This window comes from Ipomoea nil, unplaced genomic scaffold (genome assembly GCF_001879475.1).
Source record: "Ipomoea nil cultivar Tokyo-kokei standard unplaced genomic scaffold, Asagao_1.1 scaffold1043, whole genome shotgun sequence".
Classification (NCBI taxonomy): domain Eukaryota; kingdom Viridiplantae; phylum Streptophyta; class Magnoliopsida; order Solanales; family Convolvulaceae; genus Ipomoea; species Ipomoea nil.
The window spans coordinates 6356888-6369739 of NW_017617471.1; the positions used below are offsets into that span (position 1 = coordinate 6356888).

Below are 12852 nucleotides of genomic sequence, written 5' to 3' on the forward strand. Positions count from 1 at the left end.
TCTTAAAAGTGTATTAGAATGAAAAAAAAAAGTCTTGAAAACAGGAATTGGAAATTTGGAAAGCAAAACAACAACAACAACAACAACAACAACAACAACAACAACAACAACAACAACAACAACAACAACAATAATAATAATAATAATAATAATAATAATAATAAGAAGTTTGGATGGAGATGATATGATTTTGTTCATTATCTATCACTTCTTTTAATATATTTTCAGAATTCAATTTTTGCAAGTAATGCATGCTCATTTTTTCAAAGCTATTCATGTTTGCAACTCATACAACAAAGCCAACACCTTTAAATCTAATATAATTATGAAACTGAAAAAACAATGACTCAAAAATAATATTGTTGACTTATTTTAAATTCAAATCTGTTCATTTTGCAAACTATCACCGGTAACCCAATAGCATATAAGACACTACTAAAAAAGAAAAGAAAAGTGGACAAGCAATGAAGACAAAGACAATGACAAACCTATCCAAAAACGAATTAATAAAACTTAGAGTAATTCCAACCAAAAGTAATATCTATTACCAACCATACCAACTACAATAAGTATTTAGATAATTGTTTTTAGAAAAGTGCAAACATTAAATTTAATGCCAACTATAATAAACTTCTCCTATATAATCTTGCATTGATATACATTGAATTACTTATTTAAATACAAATATTGGACATTCAATCAATCACGCAATGTGCGTGTACAAACTAATGTACTATATAAAACTACAAAATACACCAATTCTTAAATTAAACGTTTACATATTATAGAGTACACACGATGTTGAAACGTTGAGTGCACTTTTTCATATATGTAATTTGTAGTTTTGCAAAGAGTAATTTTAAAATTTCACAATTTTCTTGAGTGTACCTTTACACATGATAAGATGCATTTTGTAATTTTTTACGTAGTATAATGCATTGTTATTTTTGCATGTTCTCGTATAAAGCTCCCCTTAACTCAGATACTATTTAGATATACAAATACTCCTGAATCCTGATAAGTAAATTAAATTAAATAGTATCAAAATATTCGAACATAATATCTCAGGCCACTTCATGAAATTAATTTATTTTTTTTTAAAAGTCATAGTCAATACAAAAAGCATTGAGATTATAATAGCCGACCTGTGATCATGCATGACGGCATCCCAAGATATTTAAGCAAATTGCTATATCTGAATTCCTTAGATTTTTATTTATTTATTTATTTTTACAATTTTTTTTTAAAAAAAATATGTGAATAGGAACCTCTCCTTCTAGATGTAAAAGGGCTCGAGAAGGAAGAGTCATAATACATTTTTCTTCTTACCACCAATCACTTTCTAATAATACTCCCTTGTCTTGTAATTATTATATTAAATCATTTTATTTAATTATTGCATTTTTTTATCATCGCATTATGGAGTTTACAATTTATAGGTAAGTAATAAAATAATTTTTTTAATCATTTTGTAATAAGAGAAATTGATATCTTAAATTTATAAATCATATATCGAAAAAGGTTATTGATAAAAAAATTAAAAAAATCTAACAATTTGATAAACTGACTGTTAATACAATTGTAGAATTGTAGATCATAATGGAATGTTAGACCCTTATCAGGATATATCACATATCACATATGCACAAAAAGAAAGATGAAACTAACATTTTGAATAAAATAAATTATACTTATCAATGTAACTCAACTACTTTTCTTTAGTTTTAAACTTTTAACTTTGGTGACTTTGCAACATAATATTTGAATTTGATAACATTTTATGATTACTTTAATTTTATTGTTGTTCATTATGTAAAGTCAAATACTCGTTGTGTAAAGTCAAATACTCAAATAGTTAACATATACTTCAATTTAAATAATATATATAAAGTCTACTTATATTATATTGAATTCAAATTTAGAAGATAATATAATAGTAGCAATATATACAACAGGTATTATATACCTAAAATAATAACATTAAATTCCAAATATAACTTAATGGCAAAGTTACACCTATTTTTAAACAATAAATTATCAAGTATATTAAAACAAAAAAAAAAATAGCCATATATATATATATATATATATATATATATATATATATATATATATATATATGGGGAACAATGCGAAAGGCTTTTCCATGTAAAAAATGCGCACAGTTGTTGATCGTAGATGTAAATCAACAACCTAGGTGGAAGATTAATTAAAAAACGCGCAGTGGTAAAATTGTAATTTTGAATAAGTCAGCTTGCCTTTTGTATCAAAGTACATATTTTTCTTTTCCGAGTGCACATGTTTCCTTCTTCAAGTGCATCGTTTTTGTTTCAGTACATAGTTTCTCCTTTGAGTGCACATCTTTGTGCCTTTGAGTGCAAATATTTGGCCTTCAAGTGCACATTTTGTAGCATTTAAGTGCATGTTTTTCTTTCTAAAAGTGCACAATTAATTTTTTCGAATTTTCCCTTATAGTGTCTTTTTTTTTTTTCTTGCATTCTAGTGATCTTCTTTATGCCTTCAAGTGCTCAATTTCATGCTTACAAGTGCATGTGTCTTACTATTGTGTAATAAAATAAAAATAAAAAAAAACTTAACATTCCATTGAACCCTTTTTTTGCCTTATAGTGCATGTTTTTTGCCTTAAAGTGCATGTTTTGTAGCCTTCAAGTGCATGATTTCATTTCTAAGAGTGCACAATTAATTCCCTTCGAATTTTTCCCTTTTAGTGTCTTTTTTATTCCCTCTCTTGCCTTCTAGTGATCCTTTTTATGCCTTCAAGTGCTCAATTTCATGCCTACAAGTGTATGTGTCTTACTATTGTGTAATATATATATATATATATATATATATATATATATATATATATATATATATATATACACACTTAGCATTCAAGTGTTTTTTTTTTTTACTTCTAGTGCATGTTTTTAGCCTTCAAGTGCACATTTTTTTGCCTCAAGTGCACAATTCTGGGCAGTATTTGTTATATCTTGTATTCTTTTCAATAACATATATCTAAATTTCTAATGAAATTTGTGAGATTTATAAACGATATGTATGAGTAATTGCTTTAATAACACTTAAGTTGAATAACTTTCATTTTTAGTACCATAAATTGCATGAATTACACATCTATTTAAGCGCAGAATTGTTGCCTTCAATAGCACATTTTTGTATCTTCAAGTGCATAGTTTTGAGCTTTCAAATGCATATTTCGTATAAAATTTCTTTTAAGAGAGACATTGATAATGGTTAACCGTATTTTTGCACCGGATCCTAAACCTATATATATATATATATATATATATATATATATATATATATATATATATATATATATATATATGTATTAGACATTAAAATTGTGATTTAAAACTAGTCAAATGGTCAATGGTCGTTACTGCCAACGAGCCGGCTCGTTGGTGAGTTGGAAGAATCGCTAGGAAACGAATCTGGTAAGCGGCGGCGGCGGCTTCAACGTGACTACGACGTGCGGCTGAGCCATGCTGGAATTGGGTAATGGGTGCAATATTGCAAAATTCACTTGTAATGAATAAAGACAAATCAGCATATATAAACAAAATAAAAACAATTAAATCACATGTGGCCCAACTATTTAAGGCCCATACCCAGAGTAGTTATGCTGTGCATCCGTATGCACCATGCATACAGATGCGAAAACGACGTCGTTTTATTAAAAACGCGTGTCTCCCTTTAAAAAAAAAAAATCAGGTTCGATTCCCAGTAACAGTATTATGTTGTTCATTCATTCTGGAATTTTAGTTCATAGATTATGGAATTTTAGTTCATTGATTCTGGAATTATAATTCATCGATTCTGGAATTGTAGTGCATCGATTCTGAAATTTTAGTTCATAGATTATGGAATTTTAGTTCATTCATTCTGGAATTTTTAGTTCATAGATTAGATTCTGGAATTTTAGTTCATAGATTCTGGAATTATAGTTCATCGATTATGGAATTTTAGTTCATATGTTGTTGCTGGGAATCGAACCTGATTTTTTTTTTAAGGGGAGACGCGCGTTTTTAATAAAAGCAACATTGCAAGTTTATAAACTTAATACATTAAATTTGTAAGGTATTTAAGTGTATAAGGTATTAACATACTCAATTTACGAACCTCTAATTTTAAATTTATTTACATACAGTTCACATATTATGAACTTAGAACAAAACTATAATTAATTGACATAACACACTCACAATTAATAAATTATGTACTTTCATAGTTTCATATTTGAAGCCAATTAGTTGAAACTGATATACACTTAACTGCTCTTTAACTAAGTACCCAAAACATAATTTTTGATAGACAAAGTTTTGGGACTTCACAGGGGGGAAAAGGAGCTTTATAACTGTGGCAATGCAGTATATACTCACCTGTTGGCATTTGTTGATAATCCAAATTGAACACAAACACCAATCATCTCAATATATGCTTTCTCAACTATACTTATCATCCTAAATTAAAGAACATAAAGAAAAGGAAACTAGATTCTTGCAACCGGCGATAGAGGTGGAGAAAGGACATATCTTGCAGGCCCTCGCCCTTGGATTGTGGTTGATGAAGCTGAGATAATCTTTTCTTGCTTGGGCACTTCCAAGATATGGGATAGTTTCTGGCTAGTTAAAATGGCGACGCATGCTGAGAATGTTTCGAGCAAAGTGATTGATGCATCATATTGTACAGAATAGACTCCATTCTTCAATGGTGACAGCCAAAACACGGGCTTCTTCTCCTCCTCTCCCCTCTGCTCAGATATGAGAAAATCATGGCATTATGCATTTTGAGACAAGTTATCGAAACTAAAAGTTTAAGCTGATAGTAGTGTGGTTATAGTTAGATACCTGAACCAATGTGGTTATAGAATCTTGGTTCTCATGGTTATCACCAGCTAGAACTCGTAACTTGCAGCCAACGTCCCACCCTCCACAATCACACGATCCACCGGATCTCCATCTTTCAATCAGGGATGAAGGTGCACCTTTATGTGGCAAGCCATGAATAGCACCGGGAAGGATAACTACAATGTCTCCTTTGTTATGTTTCATCATTTGGTTCCTGACCATAATGGCTGCAAGCTCTTTGTTTGGCAAGAACTCGGGTGCTTGCTTATCTCCCTGTCCAAAATCAACACTGTACAAGACGGATTCTCTCACAACAGATTCATCCTCAGAGCTAGAAACCTTCATCATACCGATGATGTTATAACCAAGTCCACTGCATTTCTCTTTTGATCCCTGGCCTACCCAACCTCCGGTTTTCTTTTTCATTACAGAAACCTTACAGAAAGAATAAATCAGACAGCCACCTCCCTTGCCAGATGTTGGCAATTTGTTGACAGCAGCAGCTAAAACGTCATTTCCATTATTTGCAACAAATTTAAAGAATGGGAGTCCGTCGTCTCTACACGTGAGATGCAGAAGAGCCTCAGAAGTCGATATCTCATGCTTCTTCGCAGAAACATTTTCATTGCTGTTTGTTGTAGGCTTCATGGTGACAGAACTTAAGGTTCCATTGGGTGGCTTACTAGTCTTGGATCTTGCTAGGGGGTTTAACAACCTCCTCAAAGGGCTAGATCTCCCACCGCCACTAGCATTTGCCTTGTCTCTTGTATCACTATCCATAAAATGAGGTGGGTTTTTGGGAATGGTTTTTGTAGCACTCAATTCTGGAAGTACTGAAGTCTGCTTAGAGGTGAAACTTCTGCTCAACCTACTAAGACTGAAGCTAAACTTTCGATTATGTGATGGATGCTGCCCAGCAATATCCAGATCCGTTTTTTGTGAAGTCTCAAATGAGTCCAAGGATGTCAGACTAGGTTTCGTCTTTGGGTGACACTTATCTTCAGTCTGAGTAGGTAAAGTTGGCATGTCATCTTGGTTATGACATGTGGGTAAATCTGAATTTCTGTCATGAGCATATGAATTCTGTTGTTTCCCTCCAGATTTGCTGCTACTTGACTCGTTTACAGGCAAGGAACATGAAAGTGTAGTGGGATAGAGTTCTTTATAGCTACCAGAATCTCTATTCTTCTCTGGCTCTACTGAATCGCCATTGGGAAGTGTTCTTGATTCTGAAATCTGAGGAATTCCTGAATAACTCCTACGAGAATGTTTGGGCTTGGGTGAAAGGCTAACGATATTTTGAGGCTTAGGAGCAAGATTGACTTCATTGTCTGTTTTCATCTTACTTCTACCATCTTGCAAACTCGTGTCAATTTCAAGCTTTTGTTCTTGAGATGAAGACTTGCTAGTCACAGCAAGAGAATCACTCACAGCAGAAGATGATTTTCGGTGACTTCTTGCAGGCATACTCTCATTCAACTTCCAATTTTCCAGACGTTTCCAGTCAAGAACTCCAAAATTCAAAGCTTTTTCCTGGACACTCTTTTCATTCTCTGCTCGCTGGAGATACACGGGCAAATTCGACATGTGTTTCACGAGCTCATCGCCTTTGCTAACGCTCCCTAGTTGCTGCTTTTGGAAATTCTTGGAAGTTTTCAGCTGGACCAAGTGTGCATTCACAGCACGCCTTCTGACTTCATGACGCTTGTCAATACAAGGTTTGCTGGAAGGGAATTCATGACTTTCAAGAAACTTAGAAGCTCGATTTATTTGCAATTCATCTGATATGTCTTGCTGCCCAGAAGTCCTTCCACTAGTTCCTAGTCTCTGTGCCATACTCCAAACACTATATAAACTCTCTATGCTGAATTTCATCTAGGAAGGTATGGCATCAAATATCCCATGCACCCATGCTTCTTCACATATATTCTTTCCTTCAAAAGATGATAAAGTACAAGTTAGATACATTTCACATACAATAAAGTAACTATCACTCTATCAGTCCCCTTTACCAATCATCACTGTGTGTTTACTCACCAGAGAAATGATTTACCTTTTTTTAGAGAAATGGAAAACTGAAAAAACAAAAGTGAAAAAAAGCATGTTGAGGAGGTGATTTGTTAGGTAAAAAGAGTGAATAGTATTGAACTAAAACCAAATTTTGTTCAGTTCTTTGGGTCAAAGAAGAGTAATCAAATTCAAAGAGGCCAGAGACAAATCCATTAATATCACAGCACATATCAGATTGACAAAGAAATGAAAATTGCCACAAACAATAACTAGAAACATATGAACTAGGATGAACACAAAAAACTCGCAACCACTACTGAGGGTGTGAATTGAGTAAACCTCGCTTTATGATCCTAGCTGGCAAAGAACTACAAACCAGTTTAGGTTGGCCACCGGCTCAAACCAAGAAAACTAATAGACAACTTCTATTGGGAGTTGAACTTATAACCGTGTGGTTTCCAAATCAATTGCTTAAACCATTTGGCTGGGGTTGCCCTCCTATTTACTACTACTAAAGTTAAAACCAGAATAAGAATACCATCAAGCAAGAGAATTCACATATACAAACAGAAAACTACAAAAGCACATGCTGTTATTGAATGCTCATTAGGACAAAGAACATCAACGCGGTTTACATACAAACAGGAACAATAAATAGAAGCATTTCTTGCCCAACTAGACCCACAGTACCCCCAAGAGTATCCACCAACCAAGTAGGCCAGAAATAATCCCCACTTCCCCAATACCTCCGACCCAAATGTTTCAAGGGTCTCGAAAATCAGTTCATACAAGGATGAAGGTTCGATCTTTCTCCAAGATTAGAGCACCCAACTGGAAAATAACCACACCCGGAACAAGAAACTTCATCAAGAATGAACACAGCAACAATTAGCAGACAGTAAAGTTCAAGAAAATACGAGAACTGAGCTAAAAGTGAGCCAAGAACTGTAGTAATTAAAAAAATATGAAGCCAAAAGCAGTATCTCATCGGAAACAAGTTTTAGAATCATTACTTTTGTGAATGAAGTATGACGAAATGAAGGTTGGGAAGAGAAATGTGCTTACACTAAACGCGAAGAAAGGAATTGTAGGGGGGGAATTCAGAGCAAGAACTCTTCTTGGGATTTACACAAACGCGTATCCTTCAGACTTCAGAGCCGGAAAAGACAAGGAATCAACAAACATGGCGGCATTGAGGGGAGAGAGAGAGAGGTGGAGAAATACCCGCGAAATATATACGACAATGATCATAACGAACGGAGAGAGATTGAGGAGCGTTTCATTTTCATGTTTCAACCGAACGGTTAAAGGTGGAGAGAGACCGTGCCACAGTGCAATTACAGAAAAATGAATTCCTATATATACAAATTGTAAGATAAAGTAAAGGAAAGCCTATCAATGTAAATAAGAATAAACTAAATATACATAACTAAATTAAAGGTATGATATATGCTAAAATATATGTTAGCATGTGTTTTGTGTTGTGACTTTTTGTGTTTTAAGTTATAAAATTTTGTATATTGAAACAAATTAATAATTGTGTCTGATGTTATGAATTTTTGTGTCTTATATTATGAAATTTTGTGTTTTGAGATCACAAATTAGGTACCTAAATTAAATTTAAAAAAAGAAATATATAACATGTATATGTGTCTTGTATTATGATTTTTTGTATCTTATGTTATGAAATTCTGTACTTTACAAATATGAATTTTGTACCTCATCGTTTCAATTCAGAGTCTATAATTTTGTTTTGTGTTGTAATTTTTTGTATTGTGTTATGAAAGTTTGTACCCCACAATTTCAATTTAAGTTTTGTAATACTATATGGAGGTCCATGATATAAAATTATAAATTGGTGGTGGAGGTGGGGCAGGAGGAAATGGGGTCCACCGATTGTCAACATTTCAAAGTTGACTGTGGGCCCAGGTCTGGCCAACCTATCCTGGATTCCCTATGTTATTGGGTGCTTCTGTTCAGTTTTCTAGTCTGTCTTGGGCACGGGATGCTGCATGAGCTGCTAAACATCATGTGAATATATATTGTAGTGTACTCTATAGTCTATACCACCTTGCTATCTTGTCTTCATTATCGTACGCTGTGTTTAGTCAAGTTATAAACTCATATATATTGCTTTTGTATGCATGTGTACATCTATACAGTAAGAGTTCTGCATTCAAAAAAAAATACAGTAAGAGTTCTACTATATATATATATATATTTTATTTTATTTATATTTTTGAGGTGCTGAATAATCATTAGTTTATAAGGTGTCTAATTTTTAATTATTCTTCTCTTTCAACCAATCAATAAATTTTATTTTTTTTAAAGAGAGAAGTAGGCTTTCCGAATATTAATTATCCTTACATGTCCCACGTTTTCTTTTCTATGATTTTTCTTTAATTCCAACTTTTTTTTTTGGTCTCATTTTCTCAAGGGCGGTGGACTACTGGTCGAATGACATGGAAACCATTAACTTTGTCTATGTACAATGGTTGAAATTATTAAATATTATATAGTAGTGTTTTGTCTTGTATATATATAATCCTTTAAAAAATGAGTCATTGTCAGCGTGGCATATTTTGGACATTTTGTTAAAAGAGGTAGAAAATGTGGCATGGCATATTGCTTCAAATAATCGGATATAGTAATGGCACGTTCTTTCATGTGTATACCACTAGTCCTCATGTCTCTTTGCTTTAAACATAAAACACTTCACATAAAACCAACATATTGTAAAGAATATGTAAAAGATACATCTTAACCTTAAATTTAGGCAGACAACTTTGAAACTACGTCTCAAATTTCTAGGAGTAAAACTAGTGAAGTGTTATCGGTGGTATTTTTCGTAAAGAATATGTAAAGATACATCTTAACCTTCAATTTAGGTAGACATAGCTTTGAAACTATGCCTAAAATTTCTTGGAATAAAAAAGTCAATGAAATTAGTGAAGTTACTGGTGGTGATATTACTGGCAAATTATACCATGGACCAGAGTTTACCTTGCATTATAGACCGTGGTCTAAAAATAACATTCAGATTCTGAATCTATAGTTGACACATCATGTACCTGTCCCAGGGGACAACTTCATTCTTTGGCATTCACGTCCTCTCATTGTCTTATGGTCTCCGTTCCCCTCTCCGCCATTTGTTTTAACCCTCCTCAACCATTATGAAATTAGTCTGGGTCAATTGGTTCCAAATTCTCACGATATGCTACTAGCTTTCCTCTTACGGTGTAGGGAAATTCACGTCACTCCCTACTTGGATTTATCCAATTACCTTTTTCAAGTCACAAGTTCCTCGGCCCCCGCTTGTCAATGACGAATGCTCTTGGGAGTATGCTTAGATCCTTTTAAGGTGCACTCTTTATGTAGGATGTATTCTTTTTTTTTTTTTTTTTAGTACTATTGACTCTTTATGTTGGATGTATTCTAAAGTGTGCATTTGGTAAATTATACTCTTATGTAATAATTCGGTTTACAAACCATATAGGAGAAACAAACATCACTAGGAAAATTTTGTACAATGTGATTTGACCAAGAAGGTATATATGATATTAACAAAAATCAAATTTATGACATTTTGATATGAAAATCATATTCTGCCCACTATAAAAGTATAAATTATATCAAATAATACAAAAGATATGTTATCAAAAATATTTTCCGAATTATAATGAAAGAATTGCCTTTTGTTTGGTAGTGAATGATTTTGGCGCCAAAAGAATCTAATGGTAAAAATGGGAATTGAATCTAATTAATATATTTAGACTAGCACCCTAGCAAGATAAGGATTTCATTGCTCGCATGTCAAATATGCACTCCTTAATTGATGTTGAAAAGACCAAAATAGAATATAAAAATAAATCTGCCATACTTTTCTTTTGAAGGGAAAGATGTTTTTCAGTTTTTTTCACATCAAAATCAAAATCTATATTAGTATATTACGAATCTTGCTTTTAATTATTGTAATCCTCTATATATTATACATAGTACATAACACAAGATTTAAAGAGAAAGTGCTCATAATTACGAGGGACCAATTACGGGTAACGTCGTAACATTATATCTTAAAATTATTTTATTTGTTTATGAAATAATGGTTCATTAGTGTACTGATAGTAAGGACGGGGATTAGTCTTCTGGCTACCGACCAACTAAAAAAATAAAAAAATAAAAAAATTAGAAAACAATATAATGTTTTCCATTATGGGTACTAATTATGGTGGAGTTAATACCTAAAATTGTCCTCGACTATAGTGGTTTTTCTCAATTTCGTCTTAAACGACTTTGGTGACCTAATATAGTCCCAGACTTTTGTGTTTCGCTCAATTTAGTCCTCCGTTTGTTATTCCGTCAAATTGGTGTTAATAAAGGGACAATTCAATAATATCAATATTGACCTCTCTTTACTTTCAACCTGCGAAGTGAGAAATATCTCTTTCTTACACGAATTACACCCAGAGTTACTCTCAGACCTACGAATCAAATTTTATATTCACAGCTTTAGAAGTGATTCTGGGAGTAATTCGTAAAAAAAAGAGGGATTTCGCACTTCACATGTCTATGAATAAAGAGATGTCAATATTAAAATTACTGAATATTCTATTTATTTAACAACAAATAGACGGAATAACAAATGGGGGATTAAATTAAGCAAAAATACAAAAGTCTAGAACGAAATTGAGTAAAAACACAAAACTCTGGGACTATATTAAGTCACCAAAGTCGTTTAGGACAAAATTGAGAAAAACCACTATAGTCGAAGACAATTTTAGGTATTTATTCAATTATGGTGCAAGTTTAATAGACTAATTATGGTCACTATAATGATGACATGTAAGTTATACAAGTCCTTTCCCGATTACTGCATATATACACATCTTTACATGCTAAAGCTTATACACAATTATGATGGGAGGTGACTCGATTTTATCGCTTCTACTATTAGATTAGATTAATTTGCAATTTTACATGTAAGGTACATGCATATAATTTTGTATATATATATATATATATATATATATATATATATATATATATATATTTTTTTTTTTTTTAATAAATTAAAGAATAGTTGGGATTGTAGATGGCAGGGTAAAAGAGAATGTTGCATGCCTGTCTAGAATGTGAAATGAATAATCATTCCCCTTTATGAACTTTTGACGATTTCTTTTTGGCAATTTTAATGTTGGATGTTGGAGTGCATTAAGGTTGTGGGCGATCTGTTGTTAAAAGCTAAGGGCTAAGAATCAATTAATATACTATATATGCTTAGGAGCGGCTGAGACAAAATGATTACGAAATTGAGTGATTAGCTGAAACTTTTGTTCATTAATTAAAATCCAGGCCACTCTCGCTTAGCTTTATTAATTAAAGTGTTAAACTATTTAAGTCTAAAGTATTAAACTATTTAAGCCAAAAATATTGTGGTCAATCGGCATAATTGTGACTCTTGATCTCAAATAGGAAGAAGGTCTCAAGTTTGAATTTCAGTAGAGACACTGACTCTTTGTATTTCAATAGGCAGATACTATATTGTATCTTAAATAGGAGGAAGATCCCAAGTTTGAATCTAGTGAGACAGTGACTTTTTGTACTTTAATAGACAGATACTACATTGTAATAGAGTCAATAGTACTATCCACTAATTAAAGCCTATAAGGTCAAAATTTATTGAAAAAAATTTCAGATGGGGTATTGTATAGGAAAAAGAAAAGCATTTTTACTCCTTTGTCTGTTGTCGTCTGTCATTATAATTAAATTATTTATTGTGAAGAATTATTACAAAAGCATTATTTACTGGTCATTGTAATCCACTAATTGTGATATAGTGAACCATGATCCACATTGTAAGTTCATGATGGACTATAATCTACATTGTAAAATGAAATACTAACATATAATAAGTTCATTGTTAGTATATTATATGCTATTTTTACCGTATTACAAGTTTATTTTTAATAGA

At 32.4% G+C, this 12852-nt stretch overlaps 1 protein-coding gene across 4 annotated transcripts; it reads right to left on the bottom strand.

Moving 5' to 3' along the window:
- Positions 1-4270: 4270 nt before the first annotated feature.
- LOC109182319 lies at positions 4271-8205 on the bottom strand. 4 transcript variants are annotated; one of them, XM_019332462.1, is made up of 3 exons: positions 7947-8205; positions 4872-6800; positions 4271-4774 (listed from the first exon to the last, which is right to left on the bottom strand). In XM_019332462.1, the coding sequence occupies exons 2-3, from the start codon at positions 6744-6746 to the stop codon at positions 4514-4516; spliced, it is 2136 nt and encodes a 711-aa protein (XP_019188007.1). In that variant the 5' UTR covers positions 6747-6800; positions 7947-8205; the 3' UTR covers positions 4271-4513. The 4 variants fall into 4 exon arrangements, with proteins under 4 accessions (XP_019188007.1, XP_019188005.1, XP_019188006.1 ...); XM_019332460.1 differs by having other exon boundaries at positions 4872-6805; XM_019332461.1 differs by having other exon boundaries at positions 4872-6805; positions 7895-8205.
- Between the last annotated feature and the right edge of the window lie 4647 nt (positions 8206-12852).